The 25,802-nt window shown below is 35.0% G+C and overlaps 2 protein-coding genes and 1 non-coding gene across 3 annotated transcripts; 1 reads left to right on the forward strand and 2 right to left on the reverse strand.

Moving 5' to 3' along the window:
• The first annotated feature begins 1,712 nt into the window (after positions 1 to 1,712).
• TRNAV-CAC (transfer RNA valine (anticodon CAC)) lies at positions 1,713 to 1,786 on the forward strand. The gene has a single exon. It is a non-coding gene; the product is annotated as a tRNA-Val (tRNA).
• Positions 1,787 to 2,182: 396 nt separating this feature from the next.
• Positions 2,183 to 3,323, reverse strand: LOC107776796 (protein EXORDIUM-like 2). The gene has a single exon (XM_016596720.2). The coding sequence runs from the start codon at positions 3,249 to 3,251 to the stop codon at positions 2,316 to 2,318; it is 936 nt and encodes a 311-aa protein (XP_016452206.2). The 5' UTR covers positions 3,252 to 3,323; the 3' UTR covers positions 2,183 to 2,315.
• Positions 3,324 to 22,372: 19,049 nt separating this feature from the next.
• On the reverse strand, positions 22,373 to 23,536 carry LOC107776797 (protein PHOSPHATE-INDUCED 1-like). The gene has a single exon (XM_075226341.1). The coding sequence runs from the start codon at positions 23,471 to 23,473 to the stop codon at positions 22,511 to 22,513; it is 963 nt and encodes a 320-aa protein (XP_075082442.1). The 5' UTR covers positions 23,474 to 23,536; the 3' UTR covers positions 22,373 to 22,510.
• Positions 23,537 to 25,802: the final 2,266 nt, after the last annotated feature.

The raw sequence follows: 25,802 nt of genomic DNA on the forward strand, positions 1-25,802 counted from the left end.
GACTCCGGATCGACACCGAAATCTCATAAATTCGTTTATATGAGATTTCTAAAAGTTTCTCAAATTTCTATTTCAAAACACTAATTAAATGGTAAAAACAACGATATATTCGTGTATAGTGACCAAATCCGAGTTAGAATCACTTACCCCAATGTTTTTCCTTGAAAATATATCAAAATCGCCTCTCCTCAAACTCCAATTCGTCAAAAAGGCAAATGGGACGAAGTCCCCTGTTTTTATAACTTACAGATTTGTCAGGTATCTCGATTTTGTCACGGAGCTCGATTTTGTCAGAGAGCTCGATTCAAAATCAAGCTCGATTTATCAGAAAGCTCGATTTGTCATGGAGCTCGATTTGTCAGGGAGCTCGATTTTGTCAGGGAGCTCGATTTGTCAGGGAGCTCGATTTGCCGGGAGCTCGATTTTGCCAGGGAGCTCGATTTTGCCAGGGAGCTCGATTTGTCAGGGAGCTTGATTTTGTCAGGGAGTCCGATTTTGACAGGCAGCCCGATTTTGACAGGGAGTCCGATTTTGACAGGCAGCCCGATTTTGACAGCATTTTTAGCAGAAAAATTGCAGCAGCTAAGTCCCACTTTTGATCCGTTAACCATCCGAAACTAACCCGAGGCCCTCGAGACCTCAACCCAATACACCAACAAGTCCTAAAACATCATACGAACTTATTTGAAACCTCAAATCACATCAAACAACACTAAAATCACGAATCATGCTCCAATTCAAGCTTAATGAAACTTAGAATTTCCAACTTCTACATTCGATGTCGAAACCTATCAAATCAAGTCCGATTGACCTCAAATTTTGCACCCAAGTCATAAATAACATAACGGAGCTGTGAAAATTTTTAAAACTGGATTCTGAGCCCGATATCAAAAAGTCAACTCTCCGGTCAAACTTCCAAACTTTAAATTCCTATATTAGCCATTTCAACCCTAATTTTACTACGGACTTCCAAATAAAATTTCGATCACGCTCCTAATTTCAAAATCACCATACGGAGCTGTTGGAATCATCAAAACTCTATTCCGGGGTCGTTTGCATATAATTTGATATCTGGTCACTATTTGAATTTAAACTTTTAATTTTTCTTCAAAATTTCATATCTCGGACTAGGGATCTCGGAATTTGATTCCGGACATACGACCAAGTTTCAAATCACGATACAGACCTACCGGAACTGTCAAAACACTAATCTGAGTCCGTTTGCTCAAAATGTTGACCAAAGTCAACTCAGTTGAGTTTTAAAGCTCTAATTCACATTTTAATCCATTTTTCACCTGAAAAATTTACGGACTGCGCACGCAAGTCGAGTAACGATAAATAGTACTTTTCGAGGTCTTAGAACACATAATTAATTATTAAATTTAAAGATGACATTTTGGGTCATCACAGTTTTATGACCCTACCTCTTTTTTTACACATGAAAAATTTACTTTTATACGTAAGAGATCTATCTTTTACACATAAGAAATCTAAAAAGGTCATTTTCTTAAATTCAAAATTGTAAAGTGCCATGAGATACAAATAACATTGGTTTTTTAAAGAAATTGGAATTTTTGGTCCATCATATTTCAATAGGATTTACAAGTCACTCGTAAAGACGAATTATAACCGATCTCTTTTATATTTGTTTTCTATTTCTTTCTTATTCTATTGTTTTGTATAAATATAATTGTGCCAAACACCATTCAAATGTCTGGGTGGTGTAGTTGGTAATCACGCTAGTCTCACACACTAGAGGTCCCCAGTTCGAACCTGGGTTTAGTCATTTCTGTTTTTGATTTTATTAAAGCTTCTTCATGTTTAACTTGGGCTCGAACATCTTTCTCCATTTTGACTTTCTGAAGCTTTTTTTTTTGTTTCTTTTTCTCCTTCTGTTTTTCCCACAGATTATCTATTTACTAGTATTACTTATTTTTCCAGATTCTGACACCCATTTTAGTTAAGATTTCAAAAGGCTGATGGCCCACAGTTCTGCAAAATGTTCACTAACATGGGAGCTGTAGAGTGTATATTGGAATTTTAATTTGAAGACAATTGAACTTGAGCACTTGCACCATAACCACCACATCTAGATAGAGTTTAATGTATAAATTTTACTAGTATAACGGATTTTTATGTTTATAAATAGTTTTTGTTGAAAAATAAAAATAAATGAGATTAATTGAAAACAAACTAAAAAGAGAATGTTCAACTTATTGAGAGATTATTGTACAAATACACAATTTCCAAATCGAATAAAAAAATTAATGTTGAAATTTCAAAGTAATATTAAAATGTCTGTCTGTTTTACTTTCTCACACGAGTGTCGTGCACGTCGACGTTTTTGGGTCCCACATAGCAGGAAGCAGATATTTACGCCCATTCACTCCAGGCGCATTATAGCTAGCACCCGTCTTTTTATCCAGCAAAACCATACCCGGAAATCCAGGAAAAGCACCAGAACCGAATATCCCCGTGCAAGCAGACACAGCTTCTAAAGGCGCGTTAGCTGGACCCTGAAAATACCCGCCATCAAACGGATTCGTAACGGTCCCCGCCAAAACAGTCGCTAAACAGATTACCATTCCGTCAACTCCGATGTCTCCGTTCGGTGAACCTAACGGCATAGTCTGTGGCCCCACAATCGGCTTTTGAAATGGCCACGCGCACTGACCCGGACATTGACTCGCAGAGTTACCCACCCAAGCGTACGCAAATTTACTCCCTTTTTTCTTACCACGAGTTGACCCGTGCATGCCACATCTATTCATGCAAAAGTCTTCCACTGCCACGTCCGCCGCCGTCAGCACGACGGCGATAGAGTTGGCCCGAGTTACCTTAGATGCCAAAATTTCAAGTTGTGGGTCTTTCAATAATTTTCCTATAGAATATTTTTCATCGAATATCTGTTTTCCTACTGTAATAACAGAAGGGCCACCTTTGTATGCTTCGGTGGTGCGCCACCATGATGCGGCGGAAGGCGTTGGTTGGATTTTCTTGTTCTTGGGGCTAAGGGATTGGATGAAGTCGACGATGATTGAACGTTGAGCAGGAGTGAATTTTCCATACCATATAAGATTAACAGTGACATTTCCCTTTAAAAGAGCGCTTTTATGGTATTTTAGGACAAGGGGTTTTTCTTTAACTAGTGCAAGTATTCTTGAATTGGCTAAACAAGGATTAGGAACAAGAACGAATAGCGAGAATAGTATAAAGAGAAAGGTAGTGATCATAGGGTTAGAGGATCCCATTTGATTATAAGATTGTAAAGAAAGCGGGAAGAGAGTTGTTTTATCCTGCGTTTTGAATGTGAGTTTGACAATAGAATTATGTCTCTATATATATATATATGAGACTGTTGAGGGTATATGAATATCTGGGAAGGTGCTAAGAAAGAAGATTAAAGAAAAAAGAAAAGGAATGGTTTGATTTGGTGTTTTGTTTGTGATGAGCATGTTGTGGGTCTAAGAGTAGGAAAGAATGACGTTTCTTCAGTTGACCAAAATAGTAATGCCACTTTTTAGGTTAAAACCACGGGATGGTAGCTAGTATTCTAAATAAAGTAGCTAGTTTGGGAGGTTTGTAACAGGTGAAGGTGTTTTGTGGAAAGGGTAGAACATTTCAGACTAGTTTTCCTCATACTGATATATAGTACTTTTTCTCTTAAGTTTTAATCTATGTGAACTTATAATCTTATAATATTTGAATGGAATTTAAAAAAATAAGAAAGCTTTTAAACCTTGTGGTTATTAACATATCATAATATTGGTGTGGCAATAAAATTTTAAAAACTTATGATTTTAAAATATTATAATATAAAAGATTCTTATTAAAGGTAAACTGAAACATTTAAGTTAAATATTGTTCCCAAATTTAAAAAGAAATTAGTGTTTGGAATATATTGAAAAAAAAATCACATAATAATTGAAATGGAGGGTATCAAAGAAAATCTAATATGTTTGCGTGTGCGGTCATGCATATAATACCATTAGACTAATGGAGTTGTATCTCAGGGCATTATTGTATTGCTCGTTTTTAATGTATATTGAATTTGTGCTTCATTAATTTTTATGGGTGCCATGTAAAGATTTTCTACATATATAATCATCACGTTGAGAATTTTAAAAGTAGTAGAAGTAATTGTCGATATAGAAAAACCTATATATATAGCTTAATTAATCCAATAAATAAACAGATTTAGCTCACATACATTAACGATACTATAAACAAAATCTGTAACAGGTTACGTGCTACAATTTATTAAAACTAATTACTTGTAGTTATCATTGCCTACTAAACAATTTGATTGTGCAAAAGTATAAAATTTATACCCTAATTTAATACAGGTAAAACAGTGTATGTGTATATATTTACACACACATTATAGTTGTACACTGTACAGGATGAAGCCAAGCTGCAGATGCATGCAGGGAAAAGGAAAAGAGAAAAAGGGGATCGGATCAGGAAGCTGATAATAGAGTGTTTAATTTTATTAATATAAAATAAAATTTACAGGAAGCGTTGATTTGCAAAAGCCTCTTGTAATTCTTTAATTATAGTTTGCCTTATCCATTGCATCCAAATTCATCTGATCAGCGTCACTCTACTATTGCTTTATCCAAACGTACAGTTTATTTGCGTAATCAAGATGGTTTATCACATGCTTAAGTACTACTGTCTTCGGTCCCTTTTAAGTACTTCAACCGTTCACTTTTTATTCGTTCATTATTGACTTTGACTGTCCCTTAAGAAATAATAAATAAAATACATAATTTAACATGATACTCATATTAATTAGTGTATAGTCTTAATAGATTTGAAAAATAATTTGGAGTGAGTAACTAATGCTAATGGCAAAACAAAAAAAATAAATAATTTTTCTCTTAATATGCGAAAATAAACAAATAAAAGTGAAAATCTATTTTTAGAATATTGGACAAGTAAAAGTGAACGGAAGGAGTAAGTTTTAAAGGGTTTTTTTTTTTATAGTTATGCAAATGTTAAGTATACATCCTCCGTTCACTTTTACTTGACATGTATACTAAAAATAGATTTTTATTTTTACTTGTCACTTTACGCATATCAACAATTTTTTTTTTCATGTTATAACTACTATATTTATTACTCATTTTAAATTATTTTCTCAAATCCAATAAAGTATGCATCAATTAATATGAGTATTATGACAAATTATACACTCATTTATTATTTCTTATGGAGCGTGAAAAGTCAAAACATGTCAAGTAAAAGTGAACAGAGGGAGTATTAAATAAGTGAGTTATTGTACTAATAGATCTTTTATCTTTCATTAAAGACTTCTTTAAAACTTATTCAACCATTTATTAGATAAGGATAATTCTGGGAAAAAAATTAATATCTTCTTGAATTCTTAAAAAATCACTTGTTTTGAATTAAATTTAAAATACTAAAAAATCACTTGAAAAGGATCAGATCACGGGAATAGCAATTAAAACCGACTACTAGTTTGTTATGAACATTCCTACAACTTTATTGATGAGCTACTTTTGAGGCTATTGACCTTCCGGGATGTGTTACTTTGCTTATACTTGACACTTCATTGTGAAGAATAAGATTAAAGTTATATATACTGACATATAGCAAATAACTTTATACTATCAGGATGATTTAATCGGTAATAAAAGATTATTCACTTATACTTTATGTATTCATATAAAACTTGATATAATATTCTTTATTATTACAAATAAATTTATCTTGATAATAAAAAAAATTAATTTCTATAAAGTCAGTGCATAAAACCTTAAAACTTTTCTACTAAATTCTATAAAAATGAAAATGAATGGCGATCCATGCAAAAGAAGTTAGTAGCTAAAGTGAATCCCTTTCGTTGGCTTCCGATTATGTTACAGCCCATACAGTAATCTAAAACTGGTGATTAACCCAACACGTTTCCATACAATTTGCAACCTAAGGAGTAGTAGACTAGTAATTAATTAAATATAGGATGACCATGAAGCACACGTCCAAACTTTTAAACTTTATCATTAATTAACAAAGTTATACTCGTGCAAAGAGGAAAAAAGAAAACAAGAATTTGAAAGAGGATAGTTTCGTTGTGTTTTTCTAATGTTATATATAACGCCTAGTTATCATCAATTACAGTTTTGGTCAAACACCCACCGAGGCACGGACTATTATGTATAGCTGGTGAATCATATGGGGGTAGGACTTAGGAGGAGGTTCTAAAGGGATATATTAAACACAATATATAGTAATATGAGTATATATAGGTCAGACTTATCTTATAACATCATTCTTGTATAACAATCATTCACTATAAAAGTCAAATTTCAAAATATATATCATCTATAACAACACTTCACTATAGCAACTAAAATATATTTAAACAAATAAATTTATTATAAAAAAGTTTAACTGTAATATAGAATTATTTTATTTTAGTTAAAGGAGAAGAGGGACAGAGTGAGCCTAGCATCCACAATTAAACGGTGGGGGTGAAGGAATCAAACTTATTGTGCCTTTTGTTCGTCTCCATCGTCATATCTCCTGTCAACAAAAATCTAAGTAGTGGTTTGGTATTTGTTGACCACGTCTAGTTTCCACGTACGAGTTGTGTGTGCATCAGTTTTCAAAGGTATTTAATTTTTAATCTTATTTATATTTATTTTTACCTATATACATAGAGTTCGAGTTAAAGTCATGAGTTTTGCCGAACCTATGGAACCCCCTATGGATCGGTCATTGGTTAATTTATTGTGTTCAAATACATTCGTTAGTTAAAAACCTGAAATCTATGTCTTAGTTTCTCCAAGAAATTATCAATTTCGTGCAATGAAAAAAAAAATTGCAAACTGCAATGTTGATGATAGGTTAGAAACCCGTGTTTTAGTCATAGTATTGTATTTCAATTGCTGTATTTTTGGGTGTTTGAGTTTAAATGATAGTGAATTATAGTTATTTTGTATTTTATGCCTTGTAGGAAATGATTCTGAGCTATTTAGGTAATTTGGAGCGAAATCGAACAAGTTGGAGCTTTAAAGTCAGAGTAGAAACCCAAAAAATTAAGCAGGGATCACGTTCGTGGGTCGAGGACCAAGTCCGGATATCAAAAAGAGAACAAACAAATTTATGTTGAGAAAAAACCACTACGCGTTGCATGGGGCGCCGCGAGGCGCCGCGCGGCATTGCAAAAGTGGTCTAACAAGCAAAGTGCAAGCTCTCTGAATTTCCTCACTAGCATGCCGTATAGGGCGGCGCGATTGTGCAAAATCGTCGGAGTGGTTTCCAAGTTCGGCTAGGAAAGGATAGTTTCGTTCGGGTTTGTTTCTATATGGTATAAATACACCAAAAATATAATTTTGAATGGACATATGACCTACGGGAGATTGGAGAACCAACCAAGGCAAGACGACTCAAGAATTTATCAATATTACAACCTGCAATCGGTGCAACCCGAGAGTTTGTATCGAATCATTAGAATTGATGTTTTCTTTATTCGTACTTATTTGAGATGTATTACTCCATTGTTATGGAGTAATTTTCATTTGGGTGTTGACAAATCCGATATTTTGATAATTTGATTAGGGATTCGATTCTTGATAATTGTTAGAATTAATTGATGGAGCTTTAATTGGTATTGTGAGTTATTTATTATTTTGCTTAATCGGAAGAGGAGTTTGATATTGAATTTCTTCACATCTTATGTTCTAGTTTAAATTCGTGATTCAAATAGGTAATCGAAAGAGCCTCTCGAATTATTAATCGAACTAGAAAATATAGAAATATTCGTGAGAAGTTACCCTTTAGATCATAACCATCATTTGATTGCTGCAATTATTTACCGTGCTTCAATTGAATTAATTACTAAATTAACGTTTAATCGAAAGAGGAACACTAACTTCAAGTGCAATCTGATTATCGGTTGAATTCGAGAGAATCAACCGTATTATAGAGTGAATTAACTCAAGAAATGAACCCCGAGTAAGTTATCTTTCACCTATCTAATCAAATACCCTTATCCCTCTCATTGATATTTCTTTGTTGCTAATCCGTTGTCTTTTGTGATCAATTGTTATTCGCTTAATTTTTAGTAATTAATCGTTGTAACAGTCATAAAATCAAGTGTTAATTTTCTTGGATAGTAATCAACTGGAGATTATTCGAACACCGTTTAAATTCAATCCCTATAAAGACGATAATTAATATATATTATATTTGACTAGCGAGCAATAGTTTTGTGTTAGTGTTTTGAGCTCGTCAAATATCAAAGTTTTTTCTTGCGGTAACGTTAGTTCATAAAGTAGTACTTGCTAACTAATTTGTTCTGGGTGAAAACAAAGCATAAAAAAGAGGTTAAAGTTGTAAATTGTTATAAGGGTTCCATATATAGAAAGGACGATTCTTCAAAATAAATATAACAAGGATCTGAAATGAAGTTGCTGGCGAGTTTGTGTGATTGGTGTATATTTGTCTGTCAGTGGGGAGCTAGCTAGTAGCTAGACTTCATTATTTATAAGCTAAACCTGTTCCATTGATCTATAAGTTACTACCTGAATCATCAAGATTATACGGTAATAATAAACTAAAATGTTCAACCCTGGAACCAACTAACTATTCAGAAATTGAATCCAGACTATATGCTGTCACTAATACAGTAGAATATCTCACTTTTAGCTTAACAAAACTATCTACATAAAGCTAGTTCATGATGTTGGTTAGGTGACTTGCTACCCTAACTCCCATAGTCCCATTTACTCTAAGAGGCATATTTCCATTCAAGTATTATCGGGCAAAAGCAACTCGTGACTAGTAAGTTGAACGCATCCTATACTATACTTATCTGTTTCAATTTAGATGATATAATTTGAAAGTTTAAGGGGGAAAAAAGAGGACTTTTGAAATATGTGATCCTAAAAATTTAAGGGACAAAAACTTTGTAGAACCGTGAAATTTGTGTGGCTATAAAAACTTCTCTTTAATGGTAAAATAGGTTAAATGAGAAGTTAAATTGTTTTCAAATATAGAAATTTTTTTTTTTTTTTTGGGAACGGACTAATAAAAAAAGTGTGTCATTAAATTAAAACGAAGGGTGTATTAAATTTAAGTTATATACACTCATTAGTATAAAATAACAGACTTACTATCAACTAGTGCAATTTGAGTCATTTGAGTAGCTCCAATATGTGTCTATCCTTGTCTCAAAGTTATCAACAAATATTTACTTACTAGTAGTATATATATTGACCTGCAATTGCCTTTTACGGAGATTTTAAATTTTGGAAAGAAGGCCAGCATTTTGGACCTGAATGATACAATCATACAAAGTCGGTATATAGGATCAATGAGACATCTGGCAGCCAATTTCAGTGTGTATTAGCCAAAATTTTCTTGGGCCTGGCCCATTTATATTTTGAGGCCAAATTTCAACGAAATTAGCACAACGCATCGATATGGTGGAGCATCATAATTGACGCACCAATTCGATTTAAGCTAATCACATCGTGGACCAAGTCATGCTTCAATAATTATGACGGACCATTTGGTTTAAGCTAACCACATCATAGTCAAGTCCAACTTTATTAATTTCTCTAACGCGCAGTAACTGTAACAGACCCCTAATATATAGAGATAAAGCTTTGTCTACTTCTCAATCACTTCTTCCTTTATAGTCGGATGGTTCTATTTAGAGGGGATCAAGATCACATTCAATAACACCCGGCATAGGCCGAGTCAGAATTTGTAGTTTATGAGTTCTAAATTTACTATCGACTCATAAATAATTTTACTTATTGAGTTTAAAATTAAATATTTATAATTATTTAATGAATTTCCTAATATAAATTTGATGTTTAAGTAAAAGTTACTGGGGTACCACAACTCATATTGTAGCTCCGCCCTAAACGCGCAATATCTGAAAAAACTAAGTTCCTCACCGTACTCTACTAACTCAGAGCTCTCAATCACCATTTTCCTCTTCATTTATGCATTGTATAAGCTAAGCTTAACTTCTTTACTCTTGTATCCCCTACTTTTTTGCTACGACGCACCGTTATACTTATTATAACTAGAGATATTGTCAAAATAGTAGTAGAAGTGAGAGGAGCTAAGCTTGAATGCTCTAATGGCGTGTCTAAGAACCCTAGAGTGAGAAAAACTTCTGGAACCTTTCTTTTTGTTCAAAATGAACAGAATAAAATGATACAAAAGGAAAGTTCACTTAGCTACAAAATATCTCACCGTATTTATACACACGTGTACAGTTGTGTACAGCTGTGCTAACTACTAGCTGACTCATACACTACAACGATCTATACATAAAAATATACATACGTGTATATACTATCAATGCGCCCATTCAAGTTGGAAGGGAGGGGCTCACAACCAACTTACCAAGTAAGTTGCAATGTTTAATCCCTGTTAGTGGCGTGGTGAATATAGGGGATTTCACTTGAAAAAAAAAATATTCCATACTAACGGATTCGGGTCCATAACTATGGGTTCCAATGCACAAGATCTTGTAGCACTTACCAATGATATCCAGTCAATTAGTATTACACCGAAAAAATGAATATATCTCTCAACTGTTCATGTGTAGATATATGATGCAGGGAGATGAGCCCCTCTTGTAGTTGATGAAACAGTCTACCTCTATGTGTTTGGTATGTTCATGAAACACAGGGTTCTTGGCTATATGGAGAGCTGCTTGGCTATCACAGAACACTAGAATAGGCAAGGCTAATGGTACTGTCAATTCTTCAAGTAATCTAGCTAACCACACCAATTCACCCACAACTTATGTTGCTGATCTGTATTCTGCTTCTGCTGAGGACAATGAAATAGTAGACTGTTTCTTGGATTTCTAATTGATAGGACTGTCACCAAGCAATGATGGTAGATTAAAAACATAGATTTTTTGTTACATTACACTTATTATTTGCTACACTTTAATTGTATTTGAGCTAAAAGATGGACAATTTATATTTATTACATATTTTTTATTGTGTAGGTTGAGATTTCGGACTAAAACGAGTTTTTAGAGCTAAAAAGGAATAAAAGAGAATTTAAAGCTTGAGTAAAAGTTCGAGAGTTGAACTGGGATCGAGTTCGGGGATCAGCGACTCGATGCGCATATAAAAAAATAGAAAAAAGCCAAAAGTGCACATGAATCTTAAAGCTTCAATCCTTCTCAAAAGTGGCACTAACACGTCATGTGTTAGGCCTTGGCATACGAGGGAATAAGCCATTTTTGGCTTCCGGCGAGAAAAAATAAGGCAACAGAAATTGTGCAATTATGCGAGGCCTAATGCACCGCATTGTGCGGCGCAACAACAGAAATTAAATTGGTCAGGTCTCTGTACTTCCTCATTAGTGCGACGCACAGCGCATCGCCCGGTGCGGCGCGTCTGTGTAATTGTTTGCCCAATTAATAATATTTTGGCTCAGAAAGGATATCTTAGTCCAGGTCCTCTCATACTCCATATCAATACACTGTAAATAAAATGTTTGAGGAGGATTCGACCTAGGAGAATTTTGGAGAGCTACTACGGCTTGAAGACACAGGATTTTATCAATTCTCTTGCCAACAATCGGTGCAATACGGGAGTTTGTATCGTAAAGTAATCTTTGATATTTTCTATGTTCTTAAACTTATTTGTGATTACTTTCTCCATATCTATGCAGTAGTTCTTCCCTAGGGTTTTGACGAATATGGTATTTTGAGTGATGTTTGTAGATTTAACTCTAATTTAATTGTTTGAATACGTTTATGGAGCTTTGAATTGATTGCGAAATTATTCACAGGTTTATTTAATCGAAAAAGGAATATTTTGGTGATTATCTTTGCATTATTTGGTTTGGATTAATTTAGTGATTCTTCTAAGTAATCGAGAGAGCTTCTTGAATTATTGATTAAACCAAGTTAGGAGAATATTCGAGAGATATTTTTCTAAAGACTAGCCCATTAACGTGTTCTTTCGTATCTTCACAGTGCTTCATATTAGTTTATTTTGTAGAGTTCAGATTTAATCGAGAGAGGAATCTTGACCTTACGTTTAAACTAATTATCGAGTGAATTCGTGAGAATCATTAGAAGTGAATTTCAACATAGTTAAATTCTGAATAACTATCTTGCACTTATCTTGTCGCGACCCTTATTTCTCATATTGCTTACAATCCTTTTTAGTTCAACTCTCATTCTCTGTGATTAATTTTAATTAGTCGTAATCTTAATTTAATAATTAATTATAGTTAGTAATTACCTCAAATCAAGTGTTGATTATCCCGAATAGTAAATAATCCAAAAATTACCCGAACATTATTTAAATTCAATCCATGTGGAGACGATATTTTACTATACTATGTTTGACTAGCGAGCATCAATTTCGTGTTGTAATTTGCGCTCGTCAAATTTTGGTGTCGTTGCCGGGGATTGGCAATCAATAGTGTTCAAAATTATTTTTGGTGCTAATTTGGGAATTCTTTTTCTTTCTTTTTATTTTATTTTATTTTATTAATTTAACTTGTCTTCAAGATTTTTTTTGTAGTACCTGACAAATGCTAGGGATAACGCTTGAAGAATTATTCCTAATGTTGAACTTTAATGGTGTGAAGGTGGAACACAACCGGCCTAAGAAAACAGTTAAAGAGTTAGCAGTTAACATTATCGGAAGTCTGCTATTTGTTTTAAATGTAATGAAAATCATCTATGGGTTGACTGTCAAGCAGGTAAGTATTCTTCCTATGGTTTATCTTCTGAAAAGTCTCATTCTCTTTCTAGTTCGTACAGATATGAGGTTTCATATGGGCACAATTTTAACTGTGGATGGAACGAATACTCTAATTATGACTAGAATGAGAGCGAAATGAGACAACCACCTCAAGAGGAGAATGGTAGTTTAGAAGAGCTTATGTATAAGTTCATGAATAGTGTTGAAGAAAGATTTATACAAAATGATGAAGCCATTAATAACCTAACAACGCAAGTTAGTCAAATAGTAAGTATACTTTCAGAAAGCTCATTGCGTTGTGATGGTGAATATATGGGGCAGATACCTAGTGAGAATGAGCCTACCCAAGAGGATGAGCATCCACATAGAGCACTTGTCACTCTGCAAGAATACTCTAATTCAATTGAGATGATTGAAGATGAGGCTTTGGTTGATTGCGAAGCAATAAAAGAAGAGTTCAAACCCTTATCCACTTTTTTACATTTACAACCGTTAGTAGAAGAGAATGAGAAACAAATGGTCTGGGACATACCACAGGAATATTCTCATGACTTTTCTTCTTTATTTTTTTTATTCTAACCTTGATAATGTAGATTGTATTTTTGAGGATTTACAGAAAGATACATGAATTGATCCAGTGAAAGAATGCAGAAACAAGTTGAGAGGATGATCTTACAAGAACAATTCACCGCTCAAAATAAGGCCAAGAAAGAGAGAAAAGAGCGGGTGTTGCAGATAGCCTCAGGAGACTTGGGCTTAATGATCTGCATAAAAAAATCCCAAAGAGAGAAAATGAGGAATGAATTCAGAATTAGTGAAGGAGTTCATAAGTTCTCGGAAAAGGAAAAAAATCAGGGGAGTCTCCTTTACCTCTTACTTTTTATTTGTGTATCATGGGGACATGCTACAATTTAAAGTATGGGGTGGAGGATTGTAAATATGTACACGTGTGTTTGCTTTCCTTGTTTTGTTTAAAAAATATTTTTTTTGACTTTTCCAAATGATGGATTTCCTCGTCTGTCTTCTTGAGGGATTAAAGTGGAGAAAAAAAAATTAGCCGTTTATTTTGTTTTGTTTTCTTAGGTAGTGTAACAATTTCCTCTTGGTTTTCTTTTATGCCGCTGTTCTTTTCCAAGGGTTTTGCTTGAACCGGGTGTAGTTAGTTTTTGTTTTGTTAGGAATAAGGAAGTCTTGTGCTGGTGTTAAATAGAGATAAATGCTCTTGAATTTGTTGTACCTTTAGAGTAGTAAGTGCCTTAGTTGTGATGCCTAGGCTCAGTTCTTGACTCATAGATAAGTGCCTTAAATTGTTGATTTTGACTTTGCTTAATTGCATTGACTAGAGAGTCGGGGTAGATCCGATCCTAAGTGGGTTGTGTGCCAATGCGTGTGTGAGGTATTTGTTGATATTCTGTACATGTCAGTTGATGTCTAGAACTTGCCCCGTGTGTTTGCAAAGTGAAACAACAGTCATATTCAGTCTAGGAAGTGATAGAGACGTTTCTTTCTTGAGCTAGATATATGCTTTTACCCACCTAACTAATGTGTATCTTAGTTAACCCTTTTGAGCCTGTAATCCCATTTCTTTGGCAACCACACTACAAGCATGACCCCTTTGTTTGAATTGACTATCTGTTTGAATATGTTACCTCTCTTGAGCACTTGAAATTGTTATGATATTGTTAAAAACTAAGTGGAGGTATGGTTAAGTTTTTGAGTGGAACTATGAAAAAAGGAGAAAGGTGAAATATTTGAGAAAATTTGTGAGAGTCACGTGTAAGGAATCGAAAAAAGAAAAGTGAATTTGCTTGAAAAAAGAATCAGAACTTTGAAAGAAAAGAAAAAAAGATTTTGTATATATATTAGGAAAAAAATTGATTCCTTACTAGTGGTAGTTTTCATCTTGTTTGTGCTTAAAGAAATTGGGAGTTTACAAACCGTCCCGTAGCCTACATTACAACCAAAATAAAGTCTTACTTAATCTTTGACTGAATGAACTCAATTAGTAGAGTATTATACTACGGGTAAGCCTATGGTACATCTTTTGTGGCACATGAATATTTCCGAGAGTGAGTGAATTCTTTCTATTTTGAGTTCCTATTTATTCTTAAATTTTATGTGTGTGAAACTACTCTATATTTTTGGTATGAGGGCACATAATTTGCGAAATAAAGGTAAAGTATTTGACCTCTGTGTTAGAGTAAGTGAGCAAGGTGTGAAAATGCGTGGTGCTTGTAAGTTGAGTCTTAAGGCTAGGATGTTATGGTATGGTGCTTAGTCTGCTTTAAATATTCTTGTCATGATGAGTTAGAGAAGTTATTTGATGAAAAGGTCGTCTTATTTGAAGTATAGTTTGTTGCTCGAGGACGAGCAATGGTCTAAGTGTGGTGTGTTGATGGTAGGTTAAAAATATAGATTTTTGGTTACATTACACTTATTATTTGCTATACTTTAATTGTATTTGAACTAAAATATGGGCAATTTATACTCATTATGTATTTTTTATTGTGTAGGTCGAGATTTCGGGATAAGACGAGTTTTTGGAGTTAGAAAGGAATAAAAGAGAATTTAAAGCTTGAGTAAAAGTTCGAGAGTTGAATTGGGATCGAGTTCGGGGGTCAAGGACCGGATGCACATATAAAAAAATAGAAAAAAACCAAAAGTGCACATGAAGCTTTAAGCTTCAATCCTTCTCAAAAGTGGCACTAACATGTCATGTGTTAGGCCTTGGCATACGAGGGAATAAGCCATTTTTGGCTTCTGGCGAGAAGAAACAAGGCAACAAAAATTGTGCACCTGTGCGACGCCTAACGTGTCGCATTGGGCGGCGCAGCAGTAGAACACATTAGTAGAAATTAAATTGGTCAGGTCTATGTACTTCCCCGTTAGTGCAACGCATAATGCGTCGCCCGGTGCGGTGCGTCTGTGTACTTTTTCGCTCAGTTAATCCTATTTCGGCTCAGAAAGAATATTTTAGTCCAGGTATTTTCATACTCGATATAAATACACTGTAAACAAAATTTTTATGGGGGATTCGACCTAGGAGAGTTTTGGGGAGCTACTACGGCTTGAATACACACGATTGTATCGATTCTCTTGCCAACAATCGGTGCAATACGGAAGTTTGTATTGTAAAGTTGTCTTTGATATTTTTTATGTTCTTAAACTTATTTGTGATGACTTTCTCTATATATATGGAGTAGTTCTTCCCTAGGATTTTGACGGATATGGTATTTTGAGTGTTGTTTGTAGATTTAACTCTAGTTTAATTGTTTGAATACGTTTATGGAGCTTTGAATTGATTGCGAAATTATTCACTTGTTTATTTAATCGAAAGAGAAATACTTAAGTGATTATCTTTGCATTATTTGGCTTGGTTTAATTTAGTGGTTCTTCTAAGTAATCGAGAGAGATTCTTGAATTATTGATTAAACCAAGTTAGGAGAATATTCGAGAGACATTTTCCTAAAGACCGGCCCATTAACGTGTTCTTTCATATCTTCACAGTGCTTCATATTAGTTTATTTTGTAGAGTTCAGATTTAATCGAGAGAGGAATATTGACCTTATGTTTAAACTAATCATCGAGTGAATTCGTGAGAATCATTAGAAGTGAATTTCAACAGAGTTAAATCCCGAATAATATCTTACACCTATCTTATCACGACCCTTATTTCTCATATTGCTTACAATCCGTTTTAGTTCAACTCTCACACTCTATGATCAATTTTAATTAGTCAGAATCTTAATTTAGTAGTTAATTATGATTAGTAATTACCTCAAATCAAATGTTGATAATCCCGAATAGTAAATAATCAAGAAAATACTCGAACATTGTTTAAATCCGATCACCGTGGAGACGATATTTTACTATACTATCTTTGACTAGCGAACATCAATTTCATGTTGTATTTCATGCTCGTCAAGCAACACAATATACCCACTTACTAATTTCCTTGACTCAGGGCATGCAACCTAGTCTGAGTCACAAAAGGCCCTAACTCCATAATCTTTGCTATTAGACAGGAAGATCCCCAGACTTGGATCATCTTTGAGTTACCTCAGTACATGATATGCAGCTTTCAAGTGTGGTTCCCTGGGATTCTGCATATATTGACTCAGGTGCTATACACTATAAGATATGTCAAGTCTTGTATTGGTTAAAAAATTCAGCTTTCCTACGAGCCTTCTGTAGTGAGATAGATCTGGTAGTAGAGGTCCCTCTTCTGCACTTAGTTTAACAGATGAATCAAGTGGTGAGATCATGGAAGAGTATTTGGTGCAATCAAACTCTTTCCGAAGATCCATAGTAAATTTCCTTTGAGATATTAGCACCCCATCATCCTTGTACAACACTTCTAATCCTAGGAAATAGTGCAATCTTCTCAGGTCTTTTATCTTGAAGGTCTCATGTAAGAAGGCCTTCAGTGCATTAATTTCTTCTAAATCAGTACTTGTGATCAGAACATCATCCACATAGACAGCTACAAACACCACTGAAGCTCCATGTTTCTTGTGTAAAAGTGAGTAGTCAAGTAAGGAGTGTGTTTATCCTCTGGAGAAAAGTGTTGCAGTCAATTTCCATACTATTGTCTGCTTGCTTGTTTGAGTCAATATAAGGACTTATTCAGCCTACACACTAAGTTTGGTCTCCCCACAACAAGACCTGGAGGCACTTCTATATACACTTCTTCATGGATATCCCCATGAAGAAATGCATTGTTGATATCTAGTTGACAAATATTTCACTCTTTCTTCACCGCTGCCCTAATTAAGGCCCTCACAGTTGTCATCTTTACAACTGGTGAGAAGGTTTCTGTATAGTATACCCCTGCTTGTTGAGTGTACCCCTTCACAACTAGTCTTGCTTTGAATCTCTCTATGGTCCCATCTGCCTTGTACTTTACCTTATATACCCACTTATATCCTATTATTCTTTTTCCATCTGAAACTCCAGGTATGGTTTTCATACAGTGCTTTAAACTCTTGAGTCATGGTTGTTTGCCAAGCAGGATTAGCAGTTGCTTCTTCACATGAACTGGGCTCACATTCATGTGAGATATTTTTAATCAACTGTTGACTATCAGAACTTAATGCACTGAGTGAAATACATTGGGCACTAGGTACAAAGGCATTAAGAGAGAGTGAAATGGTGCTTTGGTTACTGTTAGAAGGGGAATCATAGTGGTTTGATTGTAACTTAGGGAGTGAGTAGTTTTAATCTCTCAAATAGGTGGGAACTTTGTGTGTTTTGGAAGGTCTACCTAATGTTTCACTAGGATGTTGTACTATTGGATTGGAAATGTTACTAGTAGGTGACTCATTTTGATCACTGTCAGACAAGGAGCATTCTCCAAAGTATGGAGTTGTATTAAAGATGGTCTTACTTGGTCTTGGTGATGAGGATTCAAGTGAAACTTCTGTGAGATGCTGACTAGGTGGACTGGGAGGAGAGATAGACTCATTAGGAGGAAACAAATCATGCGCTAGGTCTGAATTTACTTGTGGAAATGAAGGGAAGACTCTATTTGAACTGGGAGACAAAGCAAAGGGAAATATACTTTCATGGAATATAACATCCCTTTGACTAGATTCAGTACTTTGTATCCCTTTATCCCAAATGGGTATCCCAAAAATACATGAGGTAAGGATCTTGGTTCCAACTTGTCTTTATGAGTTTTAAAGGTTGTAGGGAAACAAAGACATCCAAAGCTTTTAAGATGGGAGTAGTTACGTCTTTTTCTATAAAGTAACTCCAATGGACATTTGTTTTTAAGAGTAGAGGAAGGAAGTTAGTTAATAAGATAAGTTGAGGTCAGAATACACTCTCCCCGGTATTGTATAGGCAATCAAGATTGATACAACAGTGTCTTGACTGTTTCTAAAAGGTATTTGTATTTCCTTTCTATTATGCCCATCTGCTCGGGTGTATATGGATATGTTTTCTGGTATATAATGCCTTCAGATTCAAAAAATGAGGTAGTCTCTGAATTGATGAACTCAAGTCCATTATCAGTTCTGATTGTTTTAATGGAACGGTTGAATTATTTTTTCACCATGATAGAAAAAGCTTTGATTACCTGCAGAGCATTGCTCTTGCAGGTAAACAGGTGTTTCCAGGTGCACCTGCTATAATCATCCACTAGGGTTATGAAATATGTATACTTATCATGTGTTGTGACATGATAGGGTCCCCACAAATCAACATGTAGTATTTTAAAGGTTTTGGTTGTGAGTGTAGTTCTTTCTGGAAAAGGGCAATCTACTTTGCCTAGCCATTGGGCATATGGGACAAACAAAAGGTTGTTTGAATGAAAAATTGACTGTATTGATTTAATTCCCCTCATTTTGACAAATGTACATGTCCCAATCTATTGTGCTACAAGAGATCAACCATATTTTGGTCAGACACAGATGTATTGCACATAGAGATGGAATTTTTATTATATTGCATATGAGAGTGTGCAACAACCATATTACAATTATGAGATGGAGTGAGCAAACTAGATGCAACATGTGAAACATAGTGTGGGACACTATTATCCATATTAGATGATCTAGATAAAATGTCATAAATCAGAGAATTAGACTTACAAGATTCTGAAGAGTAAAGATACATACCATCCTTACTTTTACCAATTGCCAGAGGCCTCTTTCAGTGAAGGGGCATGCAACAAGCAAATTTAGTAATGATAACAAAACAATCGAGTTGTACTGTTAAACAGTGTACAAAGATTAAGTTGAACTTGGAACTGGAACAAAAAGAACCCTTTTGAGGGTAAACTTAGGACTCAGAATTACATCTCCCATCAGTGTCACCTTCACCTTATAACCATTAGGTAATGTGACTAGGAAAGGGTACATTAAGTTTTTTACATTAGTTAACATGGATAGTTTATAGCTCATATGGTTTGATGCCCCAGAATTAAGTATCTAAGAATCATGATTTGATTTAAAAACACTCATATGAATTAACACCAGAATCAAAAGAAGTTGAGCAAGCTGAAATACCTGCAAAGTTCACATCCCCTGCTTTCAAGTCACTTCCTACATTTCCAATGTGGAAGTTCTCTAGAATAATGAGTAGTTGATTGTACTGTTCCTTTGTAAGATTTTGCATAGTTCGATCATGTTCTTGAGCTTGACAGTTTCCCCCATCTTCACCTCCAATGCTATTCTCACTTTGGTTTCCAAATACATTGGCAGCAATTGGTATAATTTTGCCCTATTTGTTTGATCATATCTATCCTCTAATTCCTGTCAAAATTCCTGAGCATCGTTGACATATTGTAAACTTTCTGCTAACTCCTTCGAGTGAGAATTCAAAATCCATGACATGACCATGACGTCACAGCATTCCCATTGATCGTAACTAGGATCCATTGAGTCTGATTTCCTGCATTTTCCGTTTATGAACCCTACTTTATTTTTCATTGAGAGAACTCTAATGACTTCTCTCCTCCATGACTTATATACCGATCCATCAAAGGGAACTGGCACGAGCATAGATCCCGCACTTTCAGATGGATGCATGTAAAGTAGATTTGTCGAATCCAGAAGCGGATTTGTGGAATCCGTCACACTTTCGTCAATAGCCATACTTCTCGACCAGATTTGAGCAGAAAATTGACCTTGCTCGAACTATTTCTCAACGACTGAGTTGAAATTCGGGAACAACTTCGCAACTCGCACAAAACCTATTGTACACTTATTTGGGTGAAGAACTGGCTGATTGAGCTTAGTATTGAGATCCTAGCTTTGATACTATGTCATAATAGTAGTAGAAGTTAGAGAAGAGCTGAGCTCGAATGAGCTCTAATGGAGGGTCTAAGAACCCTAGAGAGAGAAACTTTGGAACCTTTCTTTTTTATTAAAATCAACTGAATAAAATGATACAAAAGGAAAGTTCACTTAGCTACAAAATATCTCACCCTATTTATACACACGTGTACGGTTATGTACAGTTGTACTAACTACTAACTAACTCATACACTACAACTATCTATACATATAAATATACATCCGTGTATATACTCTCAATAGATATTGTTTGTCCGAAAACGGATAGAGTTGAATTTATACGTAGTTTTAAGGATATGTAGTATAACTTGGTACAAATCGAAAAAGTATGTAGAAAAATATCGAATATTGACTATAAAAAAGGAATGAAATACAAACCAAACTAAGCAGAAAATGATTTACGGATAAGCAAGATGAATCAATGTACAAGGCTCATAAAAGGATAGTTTCTCATGTATCTATACGTGAATATTAATAATCTTTTCAGTAAGGGAGTGTGTAGATGCCTCCAATATCCCATGCTTTTACAGAAATGATAGCCACTCTTTTATAATGGAGGGATCCTACTTTGGATATAATAAAAAATATATAACGGGGATCCCATGATAGATTAGTTAATTTAGCTTTTCCGTAATTCCTGCCGAGATTCTCTCCCCAAATGCGTCCACAACGGCTCTTGTCTCTTAGCTCGATCTTGGTTGGACTTGAAATTGGTCGATCTCCAGATTTCGAGCTCGATACTGACTCGAGCTCGATGTTGACTCGGGCTCGGGTCTTGAGTTCGATGATGCCACTTCACATCATAGTTCGATTTGGACTCGAGCTCGATAATGACTTCGAGCTCGATATTGATCGTTCCCTGAATCTTGAGCTTGGTAACCTGGCTTCGGATCTCATCCCGGTATTATGAAAACGACCCTCGGTTCATCATGTTCTAATTTTGACTAACCACATGAAGGGTAAAATCGATTTTGACCGTATACAGATATGTTCCATCAAACTAAAACCTTTACTGCTTTAATTATCAATGCTTTCGTTTATTATCTCTTTGCTTTTGCTTGTATTATCTCGCCACTCTTAATTGGTGGATAATTTGTATCTACAGTGTGATCTAATTTTTTATGGGGGCGTACTATGTTTTTTTTTATATTTTTATGAGGGACTATTGATATTTAAGGTAGGAGCCAATGAGGGGATTTTGCCTGCACTATGTCTGTGTGTGTGTGTGTGTGTGTGTGTGTGTGTGTGTGTGTATATATATATATATATATATATATATATATATATATATATATATATATATATATATATATATATATATATATATATCCTTTCCTTCTCAAACCTAAACTAACTAGAGGATTTTGATTTACAATTAAACGTAATAGTAAGAGTTAGTTTTAAGTGTGAGGCGTTAAATATTAGTAGAATGTCTCAATTTGATTGTATCCATTGGGAGCCATTATTAAAACACATATCGAGTTATTAGTTATTACCATTTGGTCATGTTGAATTGCAATATATTTCCCAAGTTTATTTGGTTACCAATAAATAAACAAATTTGAAGACAAACTCCTCCCACTACGATTGCAAATATATCTCAACTCTTTTGGTCAAGTTAAGTATATTTAGGTTATACCTCCCAAAACTGCATTTAGCTCTTGCTATCAGCTGAAGTTAATAAATTGGTCAAAATTAAAACAGTACCATCCATTCAACTATATTCCTTCTTGTATTTTTCTTCCCGCAAGGATAAGAAGGTCTTCGTCTTGTCAAAAATTGAAAGTAGACTAACGCAAAGTGTAACCAATAATACCACTGTGCTATAATATAATAGAAAACATGTAAAAATAATTTCAGGAATTTTATTAATTAATCGAGACAAAAGAATGAATTTGAATAAAAGAATATCCTATTTTGTAGATTTCCCTAAGTACAACTCTCTTTATCATTAGCGTGCCAATTAATTAAGAATATAATTTCTTAAACCAAAGTAGAGCATGAAGACGTGGAAGGGTCGAACAACGCAGGAAGCAAAAACTTCCTCCCATTAGTACCATGCGCATTGTAGCTAGCACCAGTAGTAGGATCCACCAAAAGATTGCCAGCATAGCCAGGGTACGCCCCACTTCCATAAACCCCAGTGCAAGCTGACGCAGCTTCTAATGGTGCATCAGCTGGTCCCTGATAGTAACCATTTCCAAAAGGGTTCGTTACTGTCCCAGCCAATAAGCTAGCCAAGTTCATCACCATACCATCCGAGCCCACATCGTTGTTGGGTGCAACTAAGGCTGGAGCCTGTGGTCCGTAAATGGGTTGATGAAATGGCCAGGCGCATTGACCAGCGCACTGAGTCTCTGAATTACCAACCCAGATGTATGCAAATTTATAAATCTTACCCTTTGAAGGGGTATTTTTGGAACTTAAAGAAGACCCGTGTGTCCCACATCTGCTGGAGCAGAACCCATCAACTGCAACATCAGCGGCTGTTAATACGATGTTAATGGCGTTCTTTTGATCACCCTTAGCTGCTAACTGTTTGATGTGTTTGTCTTCGAGAGATTTGCCTAAAGAATAGCTCTCGTCCAAGATTTGGTTACCCAGTGAGAGGAACAAAGGAGAAGCTTTCTTGGATTTTAGTAAACTGAAATATTTCTCGGTAGCTTTCCACCACGTGGCAACTGATAGTTGGTTGGTAGCGTGTTTCGAAGTGGAAGAAGACAAGGAGGTGATGAAATCTGAGATAATTGTACGTTGGGTAGGCTTGAACTTGCCATACCAAATAAGGTTAATGGAGATTTTACCAGTAAGAAGAGGGCCATTGTGGTAATGGAACTTATACATCTCAGTTTCTTGTTCGTCTTTCGTTGGCTCAGATAATTGCCTTGTTGCCAAAGAGAGATGAAGAAGGGAAAAAATAACTAAAAGTTGAATGAAAGAAGCCATTTGTTTTTAGGTAATTGTGGAGAAGAAAGAGTTGAGAACTGAGAGAGTGAGTGATGAAAACGTCTGAAGAGAACTAGTAGTTATATATAGGGATTATGGGGAAGCAAAACACAGTAAGTACAGCTATTAAGAACGCGTTGTTTAATGGAAAGAGTAGATTAGGAGCGAATCTACACATTAGATTACAGCAAACTACAGCTAAGTTTGGGGAGGGACCATAGGACTTAGGACAGTAGTTAAGAGACAGCCAACTGTCCGAGGAAAAGGACAAAATTTTAGTGGTGTTTGGTCGGTCAATATTTGAGGTAAGGTTCGAAAGAGACAAAAGTGATAACTGTCAAACCACGGCATATCGCTCGTATCGGGTTTATACTAGTATCAGTTTATTTAATTGGTTATATTATAGTATATTATTTTATTTTTCAAATTTTTATTAGTCTTGTTATGAAAACTTATATCCTTAGGTTAAGTTAATCTAATAGTATACGATATTTATATTTTGACAGTGCACTAAAATTTATTGTAAGTGATTATATGGTCCTTGTGAATTAATAAATCATATATGCCATGTTCCGGCACGTAGCTAGCTTACTTAAAATTGCAATTGATTATGCAATTAAAAATTAATGAGGATAATAACCCTACCACCATTGAAATAGAGAAGAGATCAAAGGGAGATGAAAACCCGTTTTCCTTCTCCTGTTCAATTCTTTGAGAGAACAGAACTAATAAAAAAGGGTATATTTATTTTTTAAATAATTCCCAAGTCAAACAAGGGATATTAAGCTATCTTCCTATTATTTGTAAGGTAAAAAAGGTCATTAAGCAAGTAACATGACTAAGATTTGTTGAATTCTACCAAGAGGGTGAAACACTGAACGATTATCTAATGCGCCGAAATTCTGCGCCAAATAAGATATATATATGCTTAACATTATATTGTTGGAATGCAGATGAATTAATTATTGCCGATCAATTAGGCAAGGGATTAATTAGTTGCGCCGAAGCAAATTATTAGCTTAACATTTTATAGGTAAGATTTGGAAGAATATGGTGATTAAGCATTGTTGAGGTTTTGTTTTTAAGATGAAATATTCTTAAAATGAGGGTGAATGGAAAATGGAGGGAAAATGAAATTTTGAGTAAAATTTTAAGTTTCCTCCTCTTGACAATGAGACATTGTCCCATATTGGAAGAGGAAGACATTTTTGGTGGGTATATATATAATTGCTCTTCTTGTAGCTCTTAAAGAGTTAAGAAGAAAGCAAGCCTCGCGCCGTCGTCGTCGTCGCTCGGCTTCGGCTTCGGCTTTATTTGTTAATAGGAAATTCGGATTCGGATTTATTTGTTACTGTGAATTCAGTGGGCTCGAATTAATTATTGTTTCATTACGCTAACTTATATTTTGCAGAATTATTATTTACAAATACAGCAATATTGGCGAGAATAACAATCTTAAGGAAATTTAATATTTATTTCTGTATTTGTGTTATTCTTATTATTCTGCAAACTAAAACCTTTGTGGTTTGTGTACTCCTGTTTTGGAGAGTTAAGCCTTCGTGGCGTTTTGTTGGATATTAAAATCTATGTGATTTTTACTCCAGTTTAAAAACGTGTATTAAACGTTTGTTTGTGTCATTCTTTTACAGAAAAAATGATGACTGAAAGCGAAAACCAAGCTGTTCCGATGGTAACTGCCAACGCATCGACAAGCCGAACACCGGCGTTGGCACCGGCAGAAAAACCCGAAAAATTTTCCGGGATTGATTTCAAGCGCTGGCAGCAGAAGATGTTCTTCTATCTAACTACGTTATGTCTACAGAAGTTCATCAAGGAAGATGTTCCTGATCTGCCAGATAAAACTCCAGAGAATGAACGCTTTCTCGTGATTGAAGCGTGGAAGCATTTTGATTTTTTATGCAAGAATTATATTCTTAGCGGACTGGATGATAATCTGTATAATGTATACAGTAGCGTGGAGACCTCAAAAGAATTGTGGAATGCGCTTGAAAAGAAATATAAAACTGAAGATGCCGGGATGAAGAAATTCGTTGCCGCAAAATTTTTGGACTACAAAATGGTAGATAGCAAATCTGTTATTACCCAAGTCCAGGAATTGCAAGTGATTATTCATGATCTACTTGCTGAAGGTCTTGTCATCAACGAAGCATTCCAAGTAGCAGCAATGATTGAGAAGTTGCCTCCGTTGTGGAAGGACTTCAAAAATTATTTGAAACACAAACGAAAGAAAATGTCCCTTGAAGATCTCATTGTTCGGTTGAGAATCGAAGAGGACAATAAAGCTGCTGAAAGGAGAGGCCGTGGAAAT

The sequence above is a fragment of the Nicotiana tabacum genome, chromosome 12 (genome assembly GCF_000715075.1).
Source record: "Nicotiana tabacum cultivar K326 chromosome 12, ASM71507v2, whole genome shotgun sequence".
Lineage (NCBI taxonomy): Eukaryota > Viridiplantae > Streptophyta > Magnoliopsida > Solanales > Solanaceae > Nicotiana > Nicotiana tabacum.

What these genes read in the sequence shown, in the direction of transcription:
- LOC107776797 (XM_075226341.1), bottom strand. Translation starts at nt 23,473, where the DNA reads ATGGCTTCTTTCATTCAACTTTTAGTTATTTTTTCCCTTCTTCATCTC.
- LOC107776796 (XM_016596720.2), bottom strand. Translation starts at nt 3,251, where the DNA reads ATGGGATCCTCTAACCCTATGATCACTACCTTTCTCTTTATACTATTC.